Source organism: Ostrinia nubilalis, chromosome 16, assembly GCF_963855985.1.
Source record: "Ostrinia nubilalis chromosome 16, ilOstNubi1.1, whole genome shotgun sequence".
Lineage (NCBI taxonomy): Eukaryota > Metazoa > Arthropoda > Insecta > Lepidoptera > Crambidae > Ostrinia > Ostrinia nubilalis.
The window spans coordinates 13,643,906-13,667,751 of NC_087103.1; the positions used below are offsets into that span (position 1 = coordinate 13,643,906).

General features: G+C 40.1%; 1 protein-coding gene across 1 annotated transcript; it reads right to left on the reverse strand.

Moving 5' to 3' along the window:
* Positions 1-4,261: 4,261 nt before the first annotated feature.
* LOC135079566 (E3 ubiquitin-protein ligase RNF126-like) lies at positions 4,262-23,199 on the reverse strand. The gene is made up of 9 exons (XM_063974218.1): positions 22,961-23,199; positions 22,178-22,351; positions 18,606-18,661; positions 17,854-18,002; positions 16,769-16,869; positions 16,616-16,706; positions 15,813-15,974; positions 12,673-12,852; positions 4,262-8,979 (listed from the first exon to the last, which is right to left on the reverse strand). The coding sequence occupies exons 1-9, from the start codon at positions 23,042-23,044 to the stop codon at positions 8,786-8,788; spliced, it is 1,191 nt and encodes a 396-aa protein (XP_063830288.1). The 5' UTR covers positions 23,045-23,199; the 3' UTR covers positions 4,262-8,785.
* Between the last annotated feature and the right edge of the window lie 647 nt (positions 23,200-23,846).

Consider the following 23,846-nt stretch of genomic DNA (forward strand, 5'->3'; position numbering starts at 1 on the left):
TATCCTCTGAGTGAAGCCGAGACATTGGCGTATCTAGGGTTCTTTTTCAGGTGGTGGGGCGTCTTTCAACTCTCAACGTGTTTCATATTGGATTTGCTTCTCTTACATAAGTAGATAGCCAAGGGGCTCTACGATAACTACGAGTTACCATATGACAGTTCATCATGGATTTTCTTTTTGCATAAGTTACTAATCGCTAAAAAGAACTCTGCAATATCCTTTTTCTGTAATTTAAGGCCCCCTTTCATCCTTAACAGGACAACAGTAGGTTAATTAAAGATGACCCTGCTAAGCCATTCCCTGATGTGATATGCTTAGATCACGGTCTCGACGAGGCTCGCCGGGGGCATAATGTAGGTACCTGACGACGCCGCGGTGGCCGGCGCGTGTCTGCGCATCTGCGCCTGCGCCTAATTGACCGCGGCCCGTTCCACAGCGCCTCACTCTTGGCGTTACCGCTTATTTTTTATAAACGATTTTTCGATAATTTAATGATATAGATTTAATGTAACTTTGGCCCAGAACAGACGGTGAAACGCAACTGCAACGAAACTGCAACTGCTAGTTACTTTTGAGTTGCATCTAAGTTTCTGCCATAGCGTCCGTTGAGAGACCACACATGACGCGACCAGTTTGAAAGTTTCAGTTTCATTCATCAGAATCATCAGAAAGTTGCAGTTTCGTCGCAGTTGCGTTTCACCGTCTGTTCTGGGCCTTAGTCTTCGATTTCGGTTTGAGGTATTTCGTCATACATCTACTTGCTTATAAATATACCGCGATCACAAAATCGAATCCGTTACATGCTTCATCATCTAGCCAAAATTCGAGGATATATGAATAAAGGAATTGTAAGTTTGTGTATGAAATAAAATAAATGAGCCGTAGATATCTTTCATAGCTTCATTTATTGTTATTTTTCACATAACTTTTAATTCAACTTTATCGTTACAATTTCAATAGTTCATTATGCCTAGGCTTCGATAATAATAAATACCTAAGTACCTACCTAACATCCTTCCAACAAAGGATGATGGGCATATTGGGCGTTAAACCAACAGAAACAAAAAGTGTACTAAATTAAAGCTTAATACTAGTACTTCATTTCATAGTATGACAACAATCCTGAAATACGCGGGGATACGGAGATAGAGGTCATTGAATATGCAAAGTTTCCATAGTATTTACATCACATTAGGGTAATAAAAATAATATTAGGTTAATTAGATTGCTTGTATCGATCATATTGATAGTACTGTATCATATCTTACTATCGATTCTATCGATTAAGTATGTATACCGAATAAATCATAATCGATTATTCGATTGCAATAATCGATTATATTGCTGAAAATAAAGAATCGAATTAACAATCAAAATATGATAGTGATGGTGGTAATCAATAAAATAGATTAATCGAATTGTTGATCGATAAATCTTTATTTGGCAATATCGTTTAATAATCGATCCGTGATCGATTATGCGACAACACTACAGCTTAACTGATAGAAATCCCATTGGAACATGACTGTGTTCATGACATTTCTCCAAATTGTACCTAGGTGTGGTCCTACGCACATAATGTAGAACGTGGTATATTATTGTATACCATTTGTTGGCCACACTCCTGAACTGTTGGACATAATAATTGATAAATAACTTAATGTATAATAAATGTAGATAATATATTCATTAATCATATTTTTTGTTTGCGCAATAAAGCACCTATTACTATTATACATTATGTCAATTTTCAAGCAAACCCGGGAGTTGTTGGTAGTTATTTATATGAAAACATATTTCTGATACAAAGTCCTAACAAATAATAGTAGTTACATTTCTGTTGGTTTTACGCCCAGCTTCCATAGAAAAGTGCCCATCATCCTTAGTACTAATGAGTGTATAAAGGTTGTACAAAAATATAACAACAATTTCTATTGGTCTTTATGGAGTAAAACCTATTAAATTATGAATTCAAATTCTACCTTAACATTTAAGAGTTCATCAGTCTTATTTATAAATAGACCAAGTCAGTCTTAAAAAGTTAAATAATTTGAAATGCATAAAAAACGGACAACAAATACAAAATTAAATCCTATTCCTACTCAGTTGGTCTCACGGTAAATGTTTCGTTTATTGTAATAATTTTCTTCGTTTATTACCTACGAGTGTTATTAGCCTGTAAAATGTTCTGAACTGCAACATTTACACTTATTACTTGCACAAAAAGACATAGTAAACCCATGGCTGCGCCGACTCATGGCATTGGAACGCTGCGCGCGCGTCGACTTACTGCGGACAGCCGGACACTCAAATTATCCTTCGCGCTATTTTCTTTCTGTGCAAAATAATACACATGCGTTATTATAATGTTCGTGCAGTTGACTGACAACACATACCTTTACTCCATGCACACTATTGCATGACAAATGGGTAACGCAAAATTTTGTAGAGCAAGCCTTTCGATACAGAATAGTTCTTTTTTTTAACGAACAATTTGGTGATTTTGGGCACATATCTGGTACCCCTCTTAATGGTAGACAGTTTCTTGTCCATATCATAGACTAATTTGCTTGCAAGTTTCAGGGACTATTGTCGCAGTTATAAATTCTTATTTTGACGCGGCGCGAAATTCCCTGCACACATCATTTCATTTTTATCAGAAACCTTACCTGTGCCGAAACTGATAATTTTATGCCCGTTTTCACCATCAATCCCTAATTTTTAAGTGACCCCTATAAAAGTGTAAAAAATAACAGGAATTTTGTTTACATAGGGGTACTTAAAAATTAGGGATTGATGGTGAAAACGGGCATTAGGCTATCATCGTAACAGTAAGCCCACCAATACAAATTAGCAACAGTTGAATCTACCTAGCATATCAAGCAAGTTAAGAGGTCGCACTTTGCCATGGGTCAACGATTAATGCGAACGCGCGACGAAGTTTGCAAGAGCAGCACTAAACCTTGGGGAATCGTATTATGGGTTATGTTGAAGCTCGGAGCGTGTCGAATCAGAAACTCATCTCGAAAAGCATTAACGTCCTATCTGTTTATATTATAATACATCCGTAGTCATAAAAACCGTCAACGTCCTTTTTCTTTGTGTGAACTGATGATAGGCGATTTCTTTTTGGTATACTTATTGTATTTGCGAAGAACTATTTTGTATCGGCACAAGACTCATCCAGAAACACGATGTCTTGCCTTTCTTGAACCAGTTAAAATTTTCGCGCAGATAGGTTACTTGTGCATTTTTACCAAAACAGCGCAACAGACTCAGAGAAAGTAGGTAGGTACCTATCTACGTAGTCACTTCTCAAAAACTAAGGAACTTAACATCTAAAGTAAATAATAGGTATTTTTTAAAGAAAACGTATTTTTTCCATACTTTTTTTAATGTCACCTAAAAAGACAGGCACAATATTGCACATAGGGTCTTTTTCACCACAGCTGTTGTATGTAAATATTTATTTGGTACGTTAAATATCGATTATAAATATTGTACATAATAATTTTTCACTAACTTTTATTTACCTATCTATAGTTAATGGAATTGGCAAACCGTAGGCTTAGGCTTAGGTCCTGGTTTAATTTAATAATGTAAGAGTATGTAAGTATATTATCCCTATCCGTTATGTATTGTGCTTTTACATTTTATTTACAGAAAATCTTCAAATCGAACGGCACTTTTATTTGATCTAGACATTACACTACTTATACCTATCCATTACATTTTACCCGTTTTAATTGTATTGTTAAACACAAGAGAGATATAGTAGATCCAATTTCAGTGTCCGAAAAACGACACTCGCCCCTTTCTACTACAATAAGTCAAAACGAAATAGCTAGCTATTTGACATGGCAATGGACGAGACACTTGACCTTATTTAGTAGAAAGAAACAGTCGTACTTCTAGGAACGCCTCTCGCTCATTTTTCATTCCATGTTAATTATCTTTTAAACTAGGATATAGCTTTTTTCAGAAATGGGTAATAAATTCCAAAAAAGAGGACAATAATGTAATAATAATATGTCAAAATGGTGGAAAAAAGAGGAAATAAAGATAATAACAATAGAAAGTCGAAAACCAGGAATAAGGTGACCAAAGAAGTGAAGTAAGTAATTTGACATACCCCCAGCAAACGTTAGACTAAACTGTACCTACTATACCTTTCTAGTGTCACCACATAACTACCAAAACTACACTACATTCTAGCCCACTCTACAGATAAGGTACACACATCCAACATCAAATGAAAAGATTATGTCATAAAATATTTTTAATAAGTTCAACAGAAGTGAAAAAGACCCTATCAATAAATGAAATGTTATACATATTTATCTAGAGTAAAAAGTATATTCTTCTCACAAGCTTAACACAGGAATGTTCCTGTTTATACAGATTGTATATTAGATTGCAGGCAAAAATTTAGGTGACTGATCTTATAAAAATATTTTTAATATTTTTTTTTTATGATCACTTTTTAATTAGAATTTATGATGCGTATTACAATAATAGTATCAACTAAAAGTTTGCCCGCATTTGTACACACATCCCATATTTATAATATGTGGCTAACGAAACAAAATAATAAGATCACAATCTTTCACTCGGTTGCACAGAAAAAAACATTATGCCGTAGCTACTGATAGCTAACTAGAGCAAACAAAATATGATACAAAATAAACATGGCAAAATTTAAAACATTGCATTAGTGAAATTATTCAATCCCAATAGATTTATGTTTACAGTTGAGCAAATCAATTCTCACGAAGAAGTTACATTCATACACACCCCATGTCTACCCAATAATAATTTACTAGCCATACAATCCAACAAATTCTCCTAATCTAAGTTATGAAAGATTGACAGAAAAACTTTACAATTTGTTACTTGCCAAAGAAAAAACACGTCACGAATTCGCTTCACAAAATTAAAAACATTAATTGTAAAATTTGATGGCACCATTTTTTTTATTGTAAAAAAATGTGTTTTAAATTCAGATTAGACAAATAAACACTATACTACCACGCAGGTAGGCTGTACAATGGCTGGCAAGTGGCAACACTATCTACATTTTTTCTTTGGCAAACGTAACGTCCAAGCTACGCCTATGACTGGCCCAACCGCACGGCGTCATTCCTTTGATTAAAAAAATAGCTTATCGGAGCAATCTGGATAAAATGTGGTCGACGTAACGACTTAGGAACTTCTAATGTATGTAATTATTTCCCTTAATCAGCGATATATTTACAGAAACTAATAAGGGGCTACTGCGCAAAACAATTTCGAATTTTCAATACATCGTATCATTTCATCTCCCTCTCTCCTTTAGTTTCAATCGCGTATGAGAGATACAGGCAATAGGAATCGCCGCACAAATCTCAAGATTTCATTCTACTCCCGTGTTTGGTAAAAATATTGAAACCAATTTGACAGGTTTGAATTTGAATCGAATGAGGGTTTTCGCGTATGAAAAATCCGCCAGATGGCAATACGTAGACGCAAGGTCCAAATGCTGCATGATTGGTTATTTTTGACATGACATTGACAGATATGTCAAATCACGCAGCAGTCAGACCCCACATCCACGTCCCGCCATCTAGCTGATTTTTCATAGGCGAAAACCCTCATTCCTCTCATAACTCTGAGCTTACTTTATTCAAATTATTTTGCGTAGTATCCCTTTGACATTGTATATTGTGGTCTGATAAATGCCAGCTATCCTAGTTTAACGATCGCTCGTGGTTCCACGGACCCTATCAATACGATTCGACTACAAGCATTGTGTACATCATTCAAACTATTGCTTTGCCGATGTTGGTATCGGCGGCTTTTTACTAATCCCTATCTATCCATCACTTCTATAAAAAGCATTGTGTAAAAGTCAATTAATTCAGAAATGGTCACATCAAAACATTGCAAGTTGAGTTGCTGCTCTGAGATTACTACTGTTAACGCAAAAGGGTTCATCTAACTTTTTGTAAAGTTCAGAGATGTAATGAAGAAATTTAAAAAAATAAGCGTATGCCTTGAACGTGTAACTTGACTTAGGACAGTTGTTTTAAAAACTCATTAAACACAGTTGACCATTTCTGATATAACTGGCATCATGTCCATTATAAGTATACAGTTGCAACCTTAGTGATCTCCTGAAAGGTGTACCATGTACACGTAAAAAAATAACTATAAAATTGAAGTTTGTTATTAATTATTTATTACATTGATGTTTTCACGCAATCTACTAACAATAATTTATAATCACTGGTACATTCTATTCGTTATAATACATATACATAGTTTAAATGCGAAACGCGGGCCCCGGCTCTTAGGTGACAAGTTACGATGACTATGTAATTTTGTTTTTTATCTCTTACACACAAAACTTTTCACGTAACTTCTTTTGGAAAATTATTACTTCTATTTCCTCGCAAGTGCACTATGTATAATCCTATTGGAACATCATTGTATTGGAAGCACCATAGCCGCTCACAATAAAAACTACAAGTAACGCTAAGAAAATTTTGATATTACGAAGATAAAAAAACAAAATCACAGCCTAGAACAGTTTGCGCCGTGTGGTAGCTCAGATTTTATTCTTCAATCTAACATTATATCTTCGAAATAACATTTTATAGTAGGTATTTTATTATAGCACTAATAATTATTTTAAGCGATCAAGTGATACAATAATAAGTCTATTTTTAAGTCATATGAAAAATACAAAATATAATTTTATTTCATATTGTTATAAGTATTGGTTATACTATATCTAGCCAGCCCACTAAGTTTATAACATCAAAACACACTTATACTCGCACATTTGTCAAATAATAATAAATAATAAGAAATCTATTTACAATAGTATTTTTTTATTATTACATAATGTATTTATTATATCGACTATGGATATAGGGTGATATCGGCACAATGTTTGGAACCAAGCCTATGGGCATAACAAGTCCAAATTTTCATTGTTTTTGGACCTTAAGACAAGGGAATAAAGTTCAAAATATGGTGGGAACTATATTCCCACTGCCGTATAGTCTCAGTAATGTTTAGTTGTCCTAACACAAGGGAGCCGGGACCGATGTCTGGCACTTGCGCTGTAGTCTAGACGTCGCAGGGCGCTCCCCAAGCGAACTTATTGCCCCAAGCTACACGAACGGCTGAAAGCGGAACTAACACCAAATGTCTGGCATCAAATAAATTACATGAAACTAAACACTTATTCCCAGAACTACAACCGATTATAATGCTATTGGAGTAATTGGGAAATTATTTCCCACTTTACCAGAGATAAATCTGATTTGAAGGTGGGAAAAAATACTTAGTTTAACTAATAGTTAGGGAAAGTTTATACCTTTTTATGGATAGTTTAACGGAAGAAAATAACAAGAATTTATTTAGTTAGAATAAGCGCCAACACTCAGATTATTAGTACTAATTGGCAGTAATTCTGGGAATAGTAATAAATGGAGGACGATAAGTGTTAATTTGACTTTCAGCAGTCTTCGTTATGACGTCGCACTGCTCTGTACACGGCGACGCGAGACCTACATTACTATTATTTACAACATTTACACTAGAGGTCGCAATCGGACAAACGACAGCGTATTCCTCGAGTTGAATTACCAACATTCTTTACCGAGCGCTTATATGCGGTTATTACGGATCAATTTTGATTTTAAGAATTCTACAAGTGCTACTAAACCATGTAAACATCAATTATTATGTCTGTGAAATTACAATTGTATTAACATAGCAAAAATCTGCCATATTACTACACACACAAAGATTAATTTAATTTATTGCAATCAAGATGGTGGTCCCTTAAATTGAGAAATAGTATAATATCAGCAATTTATAATCCGGTTACCAATCACTTAAGACGATATTTAATTTAAAATCCACGCATGGACAACGAAATAAATATTTTGTTTAAGATATTAACTTTCAAGTTTCGACGCAGCACCAAATTTAAAAAAACTTCAAATGTACTCACGAAGTAATACGATTTCCTCGCGTGTCGTTCATAGCCGACTCGTACTGTGAACTACCGCTAAACTATACTGTTTCCAGGGTTTGACTGACTACAATGCATTAATTTTGTACTCATAGACATATTTTTCCAATGGCACTTTAGAGATAAAAAGAAGAACTTTATATCACTCGACAAATAAACATTGAGTATCATAAATACCTTGGATAGATGTTTAGCGTGTAAAATACCCCTGGAATAGTATAATTGAACAGTAACACTTAATTTAATGGCCCAACTTTATAATCACTTGATATGTTAGCATATTATTATCGACGCGAGTCCAAAACGGCATAGTGCGACGACAACGCGCAAAATCGCATTCCGCGAGATTCGGCTTGCTGTCAGTAAACTCTAATTACAACTAATTACAATACGATCTCGCAATCAATAATTTCACATCAGTATGTAGCATATTGTCAAAGAATTAAAATTTATCATAGAATGGCGTTCGAGTGATACGTTTCAGACAATGTAGCGTTTGTTACTCAATCGAGTATATTTCATTGGATTCAAATCATAGGAGCGTCCAAATCATGTAACATTATAATAACTTTAGTTATACACGCCCACAGAAGTCTTATTAGCACATATCGTCCATTAACAAAACTCGCTAAAACGTGCCGTTACAGTTTGGACGCGACGCTACACCATCCAAAATCACTTCACCGCTAAAACAAATACGAAACGCATTCGGAACTCGAGTCACGTCTTCAGTCCCGGCGACGCACTAGCAAGTCCGCACTAGTCGTAGTCGATGTCCATGTTGTAGCGCTCGCGCTCCGACGCCGAGGACGAGGCCGAGTGCGGCCACGCGGCCACCGACGACGACGACGAGCCCGACGACGCCGAGCCCGAGCCCGAGCCCGAGCCGGAGCCCGAGCTCGCGTCGCGCCCGCGAAGACCCACCCGCCGGACTACTATTTGCGAGAATGATGCTGCGGGAAGAACATAAGAGTTAAACCACAGAATAATAATAAGTACTACGTACAGAAGTTTTACTTCGCGTAGGTATTTAAAAAAATGTATGCTCAATGTCACTAACAATATGGTGTAATTTAGCCTGTCTCAGGAGTCAAGCACCATTTTGTTGACAAACGTCAGTGATCGGCACTGCGCCGAAGCTATAGGACTGACTTCGGTAAAATGACGTGACATGAGGTGCCAAACTGCGGAAAATGGCGGAGGAAATACATGGCAATTAAATACTGCACAGTATTTCGTACACCATTTTCTTTATTTTCTTCCATTATACACAAGAATACGCGTGCGTGAGTCAATGTTCGCTCGTATGTGAGTGAGGCCTTGTCGAATAGTATCCTGTAGGTGGGCCATCGTGTGTGTTTTGTTTTCGATGTAAACTCGCGGAGATGAACAGGCCTGGTTAAACTCAGAACGAGCTTAGGGCTTGGTTTCCACTAAGGCGGAGAGGAGCAGAAGTGTTTTGAATAATCAATCAGATTTCATTATTTAAAAATCTTTTCTCCACACCGCACAGCTCCGCTCCACGCCCCTTTGGTGGAAACCGGGCCTGATGGTAAAGTCGAGTATTTTTTTTAATAACGTTGCGTTGCGTGTAGTGGTCAGTCGGATTCCTTATTAGTGCAACATGTACTATAAATTAAGGTGGGCGTGTATTAAATCAGATTCTGAATACTCGATAGCACACCAGACTACATTTTATTGCAACATCACCCCTATTACAACAGTATAAGGTACCACAGTGCTTACGCGCGCACGCTCCCTAATAGCAATACGTGTATCAAGTATAGATTTATGACTATAGTCTGGTCCGTGAGCACGTAGAATTTTGTCCGATGACCCCAAGCTACCCATCCTTATCGCTCGTGCGTAATTATGTTGCTATCGCGCTCGCACACTCACTGCGGGTGCCAGTCGCACAGTCGCGACAGGAATATAATTACGCGCGAGCGATAAGGATGGGTAGCTAGGGGTCATTGGACAAAATTCTACGTGCTCACGGACCGGGCTTTAGTATTATGTGTAAGGTCGCATTTTACCTAGAGTTATGTATAAAGTCCGGTCGCCGTCCAATTTCGTCCAATGACCCCAAGCAAGCTACCCATTCTTATCGCTCGCGCGTAATTATATTGCTGTCGCGACTGTGCGACGGGCGGCGAATGAGTGTGCCAGCGCTATAATTATGCGCGAGCGATAAGGATGGGTTGCTTGGGGTCATTGGACAAAATTCTACGTGCTCGCAGACCAGACTATATACCTAGTATGACGTGTAAAAGTACTGATTTGTGCAACGTTTTATGTTCTGACAGGTGCAACGTCTGGCGTAAAGTCGAGTCCTAAATAACGTGACGTGTAATGTAAAGTCGGGTTCTGACTGGTGCAATGTGTAACGTAAAATCGTAACGTGTAATTCAAAGTCAAGTTTATTAATTCATGCAACATGTAACGTCAGGTTTCTAAGCTTCAACCACATCAACGTGTGCAATGACAGGTCACGCGACCCATGACAGTTCACGCGACCTGTCATTTTCGTATGATCGCGCCGGCGATCTGCACGTGTTGGTGTGATTGAAGCATTAGTATTATGTGTAAGGTCGCATTTTACCTAGAATTATGTATAAAGTATAAAGTCCTGCTCGGCGACCAGATATAATTTCGTCCAATAACCCCAAGCAAGCTACCCATCCTTATCGCTCGCGCGTAATTATATTGCTGTCGCGACTGTGCGACGGGCGCCCGCAGTGCGAGCGCGACAGCAACATAATTACTCGCGAGCGATAAGGATGGGTAGCTTGGGGTCATTGGACAAAATTCTACGTGCTCACGGACCAGGCTTTAGTATAACGTGGAATACTGTGTTTTGACTAGTGTAACGTGTAAAGTCATTTTGACTAGTGTAACGTCAAACGTGTATAGATAACCCACGCTGAACTGTCCCGCCAAACTCAATGACAGGGGGGCGCTACCATCGTTCAACTATATGGTTTCCAACATGGCAAAAATCGGAACTAGCGATCCGGTATTGACGGTGGCGCCCCACTGTCAATGTGGGTCCATATTCGGTTGCATAAAAAATATTGTCATAATTTAAGAGTGCATAAAGTTTTTTGGCATACTCATCATTTCGCATAACGTTCATACAGAATAATTCATAAGGCATATTTTTTTTGCCATAACCACTTTTATTATAATAATATTTTAGTATATATTTTTTCTGTATACTCGTTTTTTTAATAACGATTTCTAGGCATAACATTTATTGGCATCTAAACCAATGCCATAAATATTATCATTCATAATATACAAAATACCATAATTTTAACAAATATGAAATATAAAAATGTTATAAGTTAACAAATATAAATAGACAAGCAAGCATGCAAACAAGCATGCAAGCAAGCAGCAAGCATGCAATCAAACAGCAAGCATGCAAGCAAGCTGCAAGGAAGCATGTAAGCATGCATGCAAGCAAGGATGCAAACAAGCAAGCATGCAAGCAAGCTGCAAGGAAGCATGTAAGCATGCATGCAAGCAAGGATGCAAACAAGCAAGCCTGCAAGCAAGCAGCAAGCAAGCAGCAAGCAAGCAGCAAGCAAGCAGCAAGCAAGCATGCAAGCAAGCATGCAAGCAAGCAGCAAGCAGCAAGCACGCAAGCATGCAAGCAAGCAGCAAGCAAGCATGCAAGCAAGCAGCAAGGAAGCATGCATGCAGGCATGCAAGCAAGCAAGCATGCAAGCAAGCAAGCATGCAAGCAAGCATTAGGATTGCCTTATCTCCGGCGCTGCGGGAAGTGCGGTCCTTCCGCTTTGGCGTAACATATACCCGGCATGCCATGCTCGCTTCCGCAGCTTCGGCTTGCTGGTCGCCTTCGGCGACCAGCCTCAGCCGCTCCAGCTCGCACGGCTGCCGGATATATGTTACAGCGAGCGAGGACCGCACTCCCTCCGCGCCTCCGGCTTTTAAATTACACTCTAGTATAGGGCAGACTAGTACCACGTGGAAGAGACCACGGCCAGTCGGGATCAACATAATTTCAGACCAGACAAGCTTAATGTTGTAAAAGAAATGTGGACTGTATAATATGTGCGTTTTAATAGATAAGAGGGATTCAAGATCAAACAGAATGTAGTTTCACGAGCTTAAGTTTTCTAAGAAACAGGTCAAAAATTAAGAACAAAAATGACAATGATACAGAGAATTTAGTTTTTGCAAATCTATAGGCCGAAAGAGTATAAAGGTGGAAGGAGGATCGTTCGCAACATCACAAATACATAATTATTTACTCTTCAATGTTGGTTGCTCTTATAGACAATATTTATGACTTTAAATGTTATAAATAATTAAATTATGTTTATAGTATTTTATTAAAAACAAACTTTATGTATATAAAAATTATGTTCTTTACATTTATGATTATTTAAATTATGGTATTGAAAATTAGAGAAAGTTATTATTATGCCTAAGAAACCATTATGCATTTAGAAAACTATGCATATCAAAGTTTATGCGAAAAAACTTTATGCAAATACTGTTATACCAAACTAAATTATGATGAAAAATGTTATGCGTCTAAGAGGGCACCCTGTCAATGTCATGCATAGGACAGTTCATTATTTTGGAAGTATAGTCAAACAACTGCAAGTACTCACGTCCCTCGGCCTCGGAGGTGGGCGGCGCCTGGGCGGGGGGCGGGGCCTGCGCGGGGGGCGGGGCCTGCGCCGGCAGCAGCGAGCGGCGGCAGATGGGACACGTGGCGTGCAGCTGCAGCCACGGCGTGATGCACGACGAGTGGAATATGTGGTCGCACTCTAGCCGGGACACTGTTTCACCTGGAACGAGACAGATATTATTGTTTTTAACTACTCGTATAACGCAGATCAATCGTCGACACACTTACATAGTTTAAAATCGACGTTTTGTAAGTTACAGAGATCAACAATATTTGTGGTCACCAATGAGCCCCTATCGTTTTAGCGCTCACCAGTTAGCGCCACTGTAGAGTAAGGTCCTGTCACTTGCTACTCTAGTAGCGAAGACAGTGGCGCCAACTGGACTATCGCATTTGCACTCATCAAGATGACGCCACTGTAGAGTAAGGTCCTGTCAATCGCCAGGGGTGCCAACTATTAAGTATAAAAACGATAGCCCTCATTGGGACCATTGGCGAATAAGGTTTTATTACTCGATAGTGCATAGGACAGTGGCGCCAACTGGTATTTAGGAAAAGTAGTTGGCGCCACTGTCAAATACGGTCATGGTCAAGATCACGGCCACTCGCCATTGGCATTACAGTAGCCGACATAATGAGGGTTTTCGCGAATGAAAAATAGTAATCGTACGTAGACGCAAGGTCCAAATGCTGCATGATTGGTTATTTTTGACATGACATTGACAGGTATGTCACAATCCACCAATCACGCAGCAGTCAGACCCCACATCCACGTCCCGCCATCTAGCGGATCTTTCATTCGCGAAAACCCTCATTAGTATCTCATCGAGCTGGATGTTAGATTTAGGAAGGCGCCAGTGACGCTATCTAGTGAATGCAAGCAAATACAGTAGCAAACTGTCATACTCTCCTGTCCGGTACTCTATGATATCTCGTTCTCTGGAAGTTCTATGTTAGGTCATGATGGTTATGGTCATGGTCACTCGCCAGTGTAGCCAACTAGTGACCACATGTAACTTGTCCAGTATTTCATGATCCCTACCGAGCTGGAAGTTCTCCCAGCAGACGGAGCAGGCGGCGCTGGCGTCGGCTGCTCCTGCGTGATGCCCCGCTGGGCGCGCGGGCCCGAGCTGTCCAGTTGGCCCGGTAGCTGTGTCCCACTGCTGCTGCTGTATGCTCACCCAGCTGGAAGTTTTGTCTAGGGACTTGTCGTATAAGGTCATGGTTATGGCCACTCGTTAGTGTAGCCAACTAGTGACCACATGTAACCTGTCCAGTATTTCAAGATCCCTACCGAGCTGGAAGTTCTCCCAGCAGACGGAGCAGGCGGCGCTGTCACTGGCCAGTCTCCAGCTGACCCAGTAGCGGTGTCACACTACATCTGGACCTGCTGCTGTATGACGATGTATGATGCTCACCCAGCTGGAAGTTTTGTCTAGGGGGGCGGGTTGTCGTATAAGGTCATGGTTATGGCCACTCGTTAGTGTAGCCAACTAGTGACCACATGTGACCGGTCCAGTATTTCATGATCCCTACCGAGCTGGAAGTTCTCCCAGCAGACGGAGCAGGCGGCGCTGGCGTCGGCCTGGTCCTGAGTGATGCCCCGCTGGGTGTACGGGCCCGAGCTGTCCAGCTAGCCCAGTAGCTGTGTCCCATTGATGCTGTATAATGCTCACCCAGCTGGAAGTTTTGTCTAGGGGGGTTGTCGTATAAGGTCATGGTTATGGCCACTCGTTAGTGTACCCTGTAACCTGTCCAGTATTTCATGATCCCTACCGAGCTGGAAGTTCTCCCAGCAGACGGAGCAGGCGGCGCTGGCGTCGGCCTGCTCCTGCGTGATGCCCCGCTGGGCGCGCCAGCCCGAGCTATCCAGCTGGCCCAGCAGCTGTGTCACTGCTGCTGCTGTATGATGCTTGTGCCGGTATGCACAATACTAAATCTCTTCATATCTTATCTTGATCACGTTCACAGTGTCAGCACATTTATCACGTATAGTGCTGATGCTGTGACGTCATTTACCTTTGATCTATATCGTACAAATAGTCGCGCAGTTCACATTAATAAACAGATTAATATCAGAGACTAACTACAACCCGTGTCTCATTCATACGGTCTCCCAACATGGCACAAATTGGTGACCCCGACGAAGAAGACGAAGCCGACGGAGCCGACGATGAACCAAACGAAGATGACACAAATTGGTGACCCCGACGTGATCCCGACGAAGTTGACACAAATTGGTGACGACGAAGATAAACACGTACGATACAACGTGATGTGAGACGTAACCTCCATCACAGCTCACTACACATCACACACCACACATCACACACCCAGCTGGAAGTTCTCCCAGCAGACGGAGCAGGCGGCGCTGGCGGACCCGAGTTGTCCAGCTGGCCCAGTAACTGGGTCACTGCTGCTGCTGTATGATCCCTACCCAGCTGGAAGTTCTCCCAGCAGACGGAGCTAACCCAGTAGCTGTGTCATACTGCATCTGAACCTGCTGCTGATGATGTTGTATGATACTGATACTGTATGGTGCTCGTTTCAGCCAAATGACGTCCACTGCTGGACATAGGTCTTCCCCAAGGTTTTCCACAATGAACGTTCCTGCGCTGCCCGCATCCAGGTTCTTCCCGCGACCTTCAACAGATCGTCGGTCCACCTAGTAAGAGGCCTGCCCACGCTACGTCTTCCAGCCCGTGGTCGCCACTAGAGAACTTTTCTGCCCCAACGGCCATCGTCTCTGCGAGCTATGTGCCACGCCCACTGCCACTTGATTTTAGCAATTCTGCGAGCTATGCCGGTCACTTTGGTTCTCCTGCTCGTAGCTGATTCGATCACGCAGAGAATCAAAATGAAAATCAAAAATATTTATTCAGTTTAGACCACAAGTGGCACTTATGAACGTCAAAATGTAGTAAAAAATATATATCTAATAAATAAAAATGAATTGCTGTTCGTTAGTCTGATTAAAACTCGAGAACGGCTGGGCCGATAGAGCTGATTATGGTTTTAAAATGAAATTTGCTTATTTACTGCCTTTAAGGCGGAACAGAGTTCGCCGGGTCAGCTAGTAAAAAATAAAAGGTAGTAGGTAATTGATTGTGTGATGCTCACCCAGCTGGAAGTTCTCCCAGCAGACGGAGCAGGCGGCGCTGGCGTCGGCTTGCTCCTGCGTGATGCACTCGCTGGGCAACGCGGCTATACGCTCGCGCGGCAGCGGCGGCGGGCCCGAGTTCTCCAGTTGGCCGAGCAATTGTGTCACTACTGCGTCTAAGCCTGAAAAAATTTGAAGGGGTGGTCAGTGGAAAATTAATTGAATACACGGTAGCTTTTTAAACCGGAGCAAGCCAAAATTTCGAGAAGGGTTCATAAGGATTTTTAATTGCTAATGAGTAATGAGTTTACGAGCAGCTGGTTAGAAATTGTGGTTTTTGGTAAAGTTAGTTAATAAATTATTCATTCCAGCTTAAAAAGCTAGCCGTAATTAGTTTCAGGATATCAATAAGTGACCAGAGAAAGGCACTGGCATTTTTCGAGTGTTATGGTACTAGCTCATTATCGCGACTGCTGAACGCCGGATCTCTGGATTGGCATCGCGAGGGAATGAGGGCTATCGTTTTAGCGCTCACCAGTTGGCGCCACTGTAGAGTAAGGTCCTGTCACTTGCTAGTAGCGAAGACAGTGGCACCAACTGGTGAGCGCTAAAGTGGTAGGAGGACTGTCGCATTTGCACTCATCAAGATGGCGCCACTGTAGAGTAAAGTCCTGTCAATCGCCAGGGGTGCCAACTGTTAAGTATAAAAACGATAGCCCTCATTGAACGACGACAAGCGAGTCGACGACGTTCGAAAGACGGTAGTGTGGGGGAAGCCTAACACGTCTTGATAGAATTCGAAGTGATTGTTTCAGAACTGTACCTTCGCCCCCAAACACGTAGTCCCCGGGCGCCCCGACCAGTACAAAGGGCCCCCCTGCCGTGACGGCGCCGGTGCCTTGCCGCCCATATTCCTAGCTATAGAGTAGCAACAGTCCCGTAGTGTTCATCCCTATTATACATAATATGACTGTACCTTCGCCTCCAAACACGTAGTCCCCAGGCGCCCCGACCAGTACAAAGGGCGCCCCTGCCCCTGCCGTGACGGCGCCGGTGCCTTGCCGCCCATATTCCTAGCTATAGAGTAGCAACAGTCCCGTAGTGTTCATCCCTATAATACGTAAATGTGACTGTACCTTCGCCCCCAAACACGTAGTCCCCAGGCGCCCCGACCAGTACAAAGGGCGCCCCTGCCCCTGCCGTGACGGCGCCGGTGCCTTGCCGCCCATATTCCTAGCTATAGAGTAGCAACAGTCCCGTAGTGTTCATCCCTGTAATACGTAAATGTGACTGTACCTTCGCCCCAAACACGTAGTCCCCAGGCGCCCCGACCAGTACAAAGGGTGCCCCTGCCGTGACGGCGCCGGTGCCTCGCCGCCCGTATTCCTAGCTATAGAGTAGCAACAGTCCCGTAGTTTTCATCTCTACAATACATAATGCAACTGTACCTTCGCCTCCAAACACGTAGTCCCCAGGTGCCCCGACCAGTACAAAGGGCGCCCCTGCCGTGACGGCGCCGGTGCCTTGCCGCCCATATTCCTAGCTATAGAGTAGCAACAGTCCCGTAGTCTTCATCCCTACAATACATAATGCAACTGTACCTTCGCCCCCAAATACGTAGTCCCCAGGCGCCCCGACCAGTACAAAGGGCACCCCTGCCGTGACGGCGCCGGTGCCTTGCCGCCCATATTCCTAGCTATAGAGTAGCAACAGTCCCGTAGTTTTCATCTCTACAATACATAATGCAACTGTACCTTCGCCTCCAAACACGTAGTCCCCAGGCGCCCCGACTAGTACAAATGGCGCCCCTGCCGTGACGGCACCGGTGCCTTGCCGCCCATATTCCTAGCTAAAGAGTAGCAACAGTCCCGTAGTCTTCATCCCTACAATACATAACGTGACTGTACCTTCGCCCCCAAACACGTAGTCCCCAGGCGCCCCGACCAGTACAAAGGGCGCCCCCGCTGTGACGGCGCCGGTGCCTTACCGCCCATGTTCCTAGCTAAAGAGTAGCAACAGTCCCGTAGTCTTCATCCCTATAATACGTAAATGTGACTGTACCTTCGCCTCCAAACACGTAGTCCCCAGGCGCCCCGACCAGTACAAAGGGCGCCCCTGCCGTGACGGCGCCGGTGCCTTGCCTTCCGCCGCCGATCATCCACACGAGCTGGTCCATAAACGTCTCACGCCGACCGGTGGTCGATGCCCCTCTGGAATTTAACGAAATTATTTGTTCAAATACTCGAGGGAATATCACGCAAAACTCTCGGCAGAAGGCGCTACTAGAAACAGTAAAAAGCCTTTGTCAAACATTGCATTTCAGCCAGTCTACGGTAGCCAATCGAACACAATATGACGGTGTATGGGAGCCCGCACACTAGGCAGCCAAGAGTGTTCATATACCGGATTGGTTGTCACAGCCAGGCTGTGGCACTTATACATTAACGCAAAAGATGACCAAAGTAGTCTTGTCTTAGATCTGAGACATAGCGGTTGACGGGGGTTGCACAGATCTGAGACAAAGCATAGGAGAGGTTAATCTCTCTTTTTTAATGCTAGCCTACAGTTCTACTACCCGATTTCTCAATCGCTAGATAACTTTTATCTGAAGTGTAAAAAATATGTTAATAGTTCTTTAGATAACACAATCTATCGATTTTAGGCCTTTGGAATAGTTCAGACAGAAGAACATTTTTTTTTAAACTTTTCAGGCTAAATTAAAAATATGTCAGCAACTAATTATTTGATTCCATGACTTCATAAGCACATTGGTTAATTACATTAATAATGTAGGTCAATAATAATCGTCTTACCGCAACCGGCCGCCGGACATCAGAAACGCCAAGTCGTTTAGCATTGGTGGCGCGCTCTGAAATTTTAAACAGATTAACTTAGTACAAAATATAACAAAGAGTAGGTATTAATGCTTATGGGAGTTCTACCAGGCCAGTCTAAACCGCACAATAAAGCACGCACCGCACGTAATGCACGTACCGCAAACGCAAACTTGAACAGTATGGTCTAAAATTGCACACATAACTCTTTTACTTTGATTGACCTGATAAATTCAGGAATTCATCTCGAAGATTTTTTTTTGTATGCTTCTATAGGCATACTTCTCTTCACCCTAATAGGGGCTAAATCTATAATATAAAAATTAATAGCAAAATGTGTTGGTAAAAGCGCATAACTCAACAACGCCTGGACCAATTTTACCAATTCTTTTTTTTTTTTAATGTACATCCAAAGATGGTTTTTAAATGGTGAAAAATTCGAATAATTTCCGGGAAAACCCTAAAAAAACTCGAAACTTCACCCCTAAGAGGGTAAAACGGGGTACCCGCGTATTTATTTATACAAATACACCATTGATGTGACATAGATGTTTCACCTGTAAGCAATCAGTCAAAACTTTCCCTTTAATAATCATAAGGTATTTATAAACAATGTCATGTGCTTGCGCGCGCGTTGTTCCGATAACAGCCAACTCACGCGAGGTGTTGGCGATAACACCACAGAATAATAATAAGTACTACGTACAGAAGTTTTACTTCGCGGAGGTATTTAAAAAAATGTATGCTCAATGTCATTAACAATATGGTGTAATTTAGCTTGTCTCAAGAGTCAAGCAAGTTTGTCAGAAGTTTTGTTGACAAACGTCAGTGATCGGTACTGCGCCGAAGCTATAGGGCTGACTTCGGTAAAATGATGTGACGTGAGGTGCCAATCTGCAGAAAATGGCGGAGGAAATACATGATTTAGCATGAATTATCATGAATAATATTAACTACTTATTTACCTCTCAGTGTCTTGAGGCAACTTAAAAAAGTACATTCTGTGTTTTTATTATTATTTAGGCAGTTAAATACTGCACAGTATTTAGTACACCATTTTCTTTATTTTTTTCCATCATACACAAGAATACGCGTGCGTGAGTCAATGTTCGCTCGTATGTGAGGCCTTGTCAAATAGTACTCTTGTAGGGGGCAATCGTGCGTGTTTTGTTTTCGATGTAAACTCGCGGAGATGAACAGGCCTGATAACACGTCGATATGACTAGGGACGTCACCTATTAATATGGTGAAATGTATGTTGCACATCACTATAAACAAACAATGCAATTTTATGCCCATTTATAAACAAAATATGATTCTAGGGACGTCACCTATTGATATGGTGAAATGTATGTTGCACATCACTATAAACAAACAATGCAATTTTATGCCCATTTATAAACGAAATATGATTCTAGGGACGTCACCTATTGATATGGTGAAATTTATGTTGCACTTCACCATTAAGAAATGCAAACACGTCGACATGACTAGGGACGTCACCTATTGATATGGTGAAATGTATGTTGCACATCACTATAAACAAACAATGCAATTTTATGCCTATTTATAAACAAAATATGATTCTAGGGACGTCACCTATTGATATGGTGAAATGTATGTTGCACATCAATATAAACAAACAATGCAATTTTATGCCCATTTATAAACAAAATATGATTCTAGGGACGTCACCTATTGATATGGTGAAATTTATGTTGCACTTCACCATTAAGAAATGCAATTTGATATGCTCATTTATTAACAAAATCACAATGTAAAGTAAAGTAAGTCAAACTACTATAAATGGCGAATTTTCGCAATGAATTTTGAACTTTGAAACATGGATACAAAGTTCATAATCAATTGAGAAAATTCGACGTGATAAAATGTGCTTGACTGTAATATGTATGTCATGTTCAATGCCTTTAAATAAATATGACATCAGTGAAACTGAATTTTACATCAGTTAACATTATTATGGAATCATATCAACTCAACACTTTTTATTGATGACTCATGAAACTAATAATGTCCAAAGGCTAACCTAGTTTGTTTGCCATGCTAAATTATTTATTAGTCTGATTACTTTCTATAGAAAAATAGCATCATAGGTTTTCTTCTTTTATGCATAACAAGATACGTATTTGACTGCAAATGCACCTACTGATAAGTATTTAAGTGAGATACAGTCTAGGTATTATAAAAAAAATAAATGCATTTTTTTTTCAGTAGTGTAAACTTGGCAAAATATCATTGTTGTTATCAATTACCACTTTTAAAGCCTTGCCATGTTGTTTACAAACCACATAATGGTAGACCATACCTAGCTACAGATAACACATTGATAATGATGTGTAAACTGACTCCGAGCCAATTTCAGAGTGAGATATGCAAAAGATAACCACGTAAGAAACTTGTGCATTCTAGAACGAAGCCGTGACGTCATAAGCATTGGCGATGTTGATTAGTATCAGTTAATTGATTTATTTGGCAAAAAACATCTGTTCTTTAGACACTGATTTAATAGAGGAAATTGTTGAATTAATCAATTCTGTAGTATTATTTATTTTTTAATTTAATTAATTTAAAACATAAAGTTATGTAAATGGTTGATAAAATGCCAATAAAGTGTATGAGTCATACTTTGAAATTGAATACTGCCATTATGCAATATAAACTACATAGTAACATAGTACCAAGGTCATGGAAACCAGTGCTTACAATTACCATTATTATTAATCCATTACTTTTTTAAATTTTATCAAATTGCAGTTGGCTGAAAAAGAATCCCTCCAGTAATAATTATGATAAAAAAATAAACTGATGTTTAAGAAAGTATGTGTAACATAGCTCTTATAAAAACCCTGTACTTGAAAGATATCAAGCTGAAGGTATAGGTAGATGGCTAGAGTGGAGAATGCCATTATATTTCTGAGTTCTGTTGTACGGGATTGACTGATAAAGATTAATCTTTCAAGTGATAAACTAATAAACACTTCTCAGAAACTAACACAAACATTAAATTCACTTCATTTAGTTTAGTTACTATTATAGAACCCCATTTCATAAACTTAGAGGACAAAATGTAATATGGAGAGATTTGAATCTTATTCTTGAATGAACATTCATTATGTATGAGCAAATTATATCAGAAATTCAAAGATAATATTCATAACAGATTTTGCAGCATGATTGTAAACTGAATCTTATCTTGACCATAATTTGGTTGTTTAACAAAAAGCAGACTCAATCCCCCTTATTACAAAAAGTTACTCTGGTTGAACTCTGGTTTGTTGAAATTGACATTTAGTATGGAAATGTCATTTTAAGCCAGTGTTTGGTCCCTGGTTTAACTTTTTTCTAATAAGGGGGTAATGAGTTTGAGTCTAATTTGAATTAGGACCTATTAAACTAGGACTTCTTATTACTACCAATCTTGTTAGAAATACCTAATTGGATCTGTGATTCTAATAAAACTTAAATTCTTGGGTATAACATCAATTTCAGAATACCAGGGGTAATTATTAAATACAGGTTATTGTTCATACTTGGTGCATATCATCGGAATCGTCTAGGTTGCTCATGTCGTCCAGATTGCTCATGTCATCGATGTTGCTCATGTCTGCGTCGCTAAAATCGTCTCCGGGGAGCCGTACAACATCTTCTGATTCGTTCACTAGGAGCTCTATGAATCCACTGGCGCAGTATGGGCATGTGTAATCCTGAAACCACATAAAGTTACTATCAGTTTCTTATTTTCTAATTAGTTTCTTATTTGACTGAGAAATAGGATTTAATTATTTAAACCAGAAGTTTTGTGTTTGACAGTTTCACCACAAAAAAGATTTGATGACCAAGAAAGTAAGATTGGATGTTCAAATTGAAATCAAATTGGCCATAGAAACAGGACTCTTTTACCAACAAGAAACTTTGTAATTAAATGTAGGGTCAAGTGGTAGGGTTAGGTATATTTCAGGCCTAAAAAGTTTTGGTAGCTCATCGTCATCACCGTGGTCGCACAATGTTTACACTAGTGGAGTTGATATTGGTGGCCAGATCATTATCACAGTTCTGCTGGCGCTGAAGCTTTCCTTTAAGCATTTGTATCTATAAATTTGTCGCTTCCAACATCCACATTTGACAAAAAAGACCGGCAGTCCAAGAAAATTAGTCGCAATAAATTTTAATCAAAGCACCAATCATGTCGTCTAAAAAAAGGAATTTATCACCAATTAGAAAACCATTTAGGGTACACAGACTCAGGCCCCACGAGCGGAGCATTCATAAACAATTAAAAATCTTCAAAATTGGCAGTAAATATTGATTTTTACCTGCAAAACATCTTCAAATTCAATGTTACACCTGTGGCAGAAAAATCTAGCGGTCGGCCTCCGCTCTACCATCGCATCGGCCATCCTAGGTTTTATTCACAGTTACACAACAACAAATATTTAATGTTTTAAATATGTGCCTGAAGATTGTGCTTTCAAAACCTGAACAGAAATTTAACAATCGCCATTTTTTTGAGACATGCACAATCCAACTTTTTCCAAAAAGATTTCTTGCCACAGATTACTAAAGCATGAGCAAGACCATAGACTACGAATAAATATAGCACTGGAGTTGCAAGGTTTGGCCGTTTTGATAATAAAAAACGTGTCCTTAGCCATTGCATTATTTCTTAATTTATGAACTCCCAATGTTAAAGCTAATAAAAAAATATATTCAGTGACTGACTGACGTTTTCCATAGAGAAAAGTAATACATAGGAAATAGAGAACCCTCTCTGTCAAATTTTTACCTGAATGTCTCCAACTTCCTCATTGGCCCTAGAGCAATTCCAAGTATACCATCAATAAAAGCCTAATTAGAGTCATCAAACCTCTCAGTCATTCAATTAGAGCCATTAGAACTTCATAACTATGAGTTGTTTTCTATGTGTAAGCTGAGGACACGTGTCTCCAGCTGACACATCTGTATCTTCGTAAATATTTATGCTACGATAATGTATTATACCTCAAAAATTACAGTCGAATCCAAATAGTAGGCTTTCCACTTTTCAAGACTTTAGCTCAAATACTGTTAAAACCACGATCAAAAAACTATGTGCGAGCTGGAGTACCGTGTCTCCAGCTTACACATCTGTATCTTCGTAAATATTTAAGCTACATCAATGTTTTATATCTCATAAATTAAAGTCGAATAAAAAAACCCGAC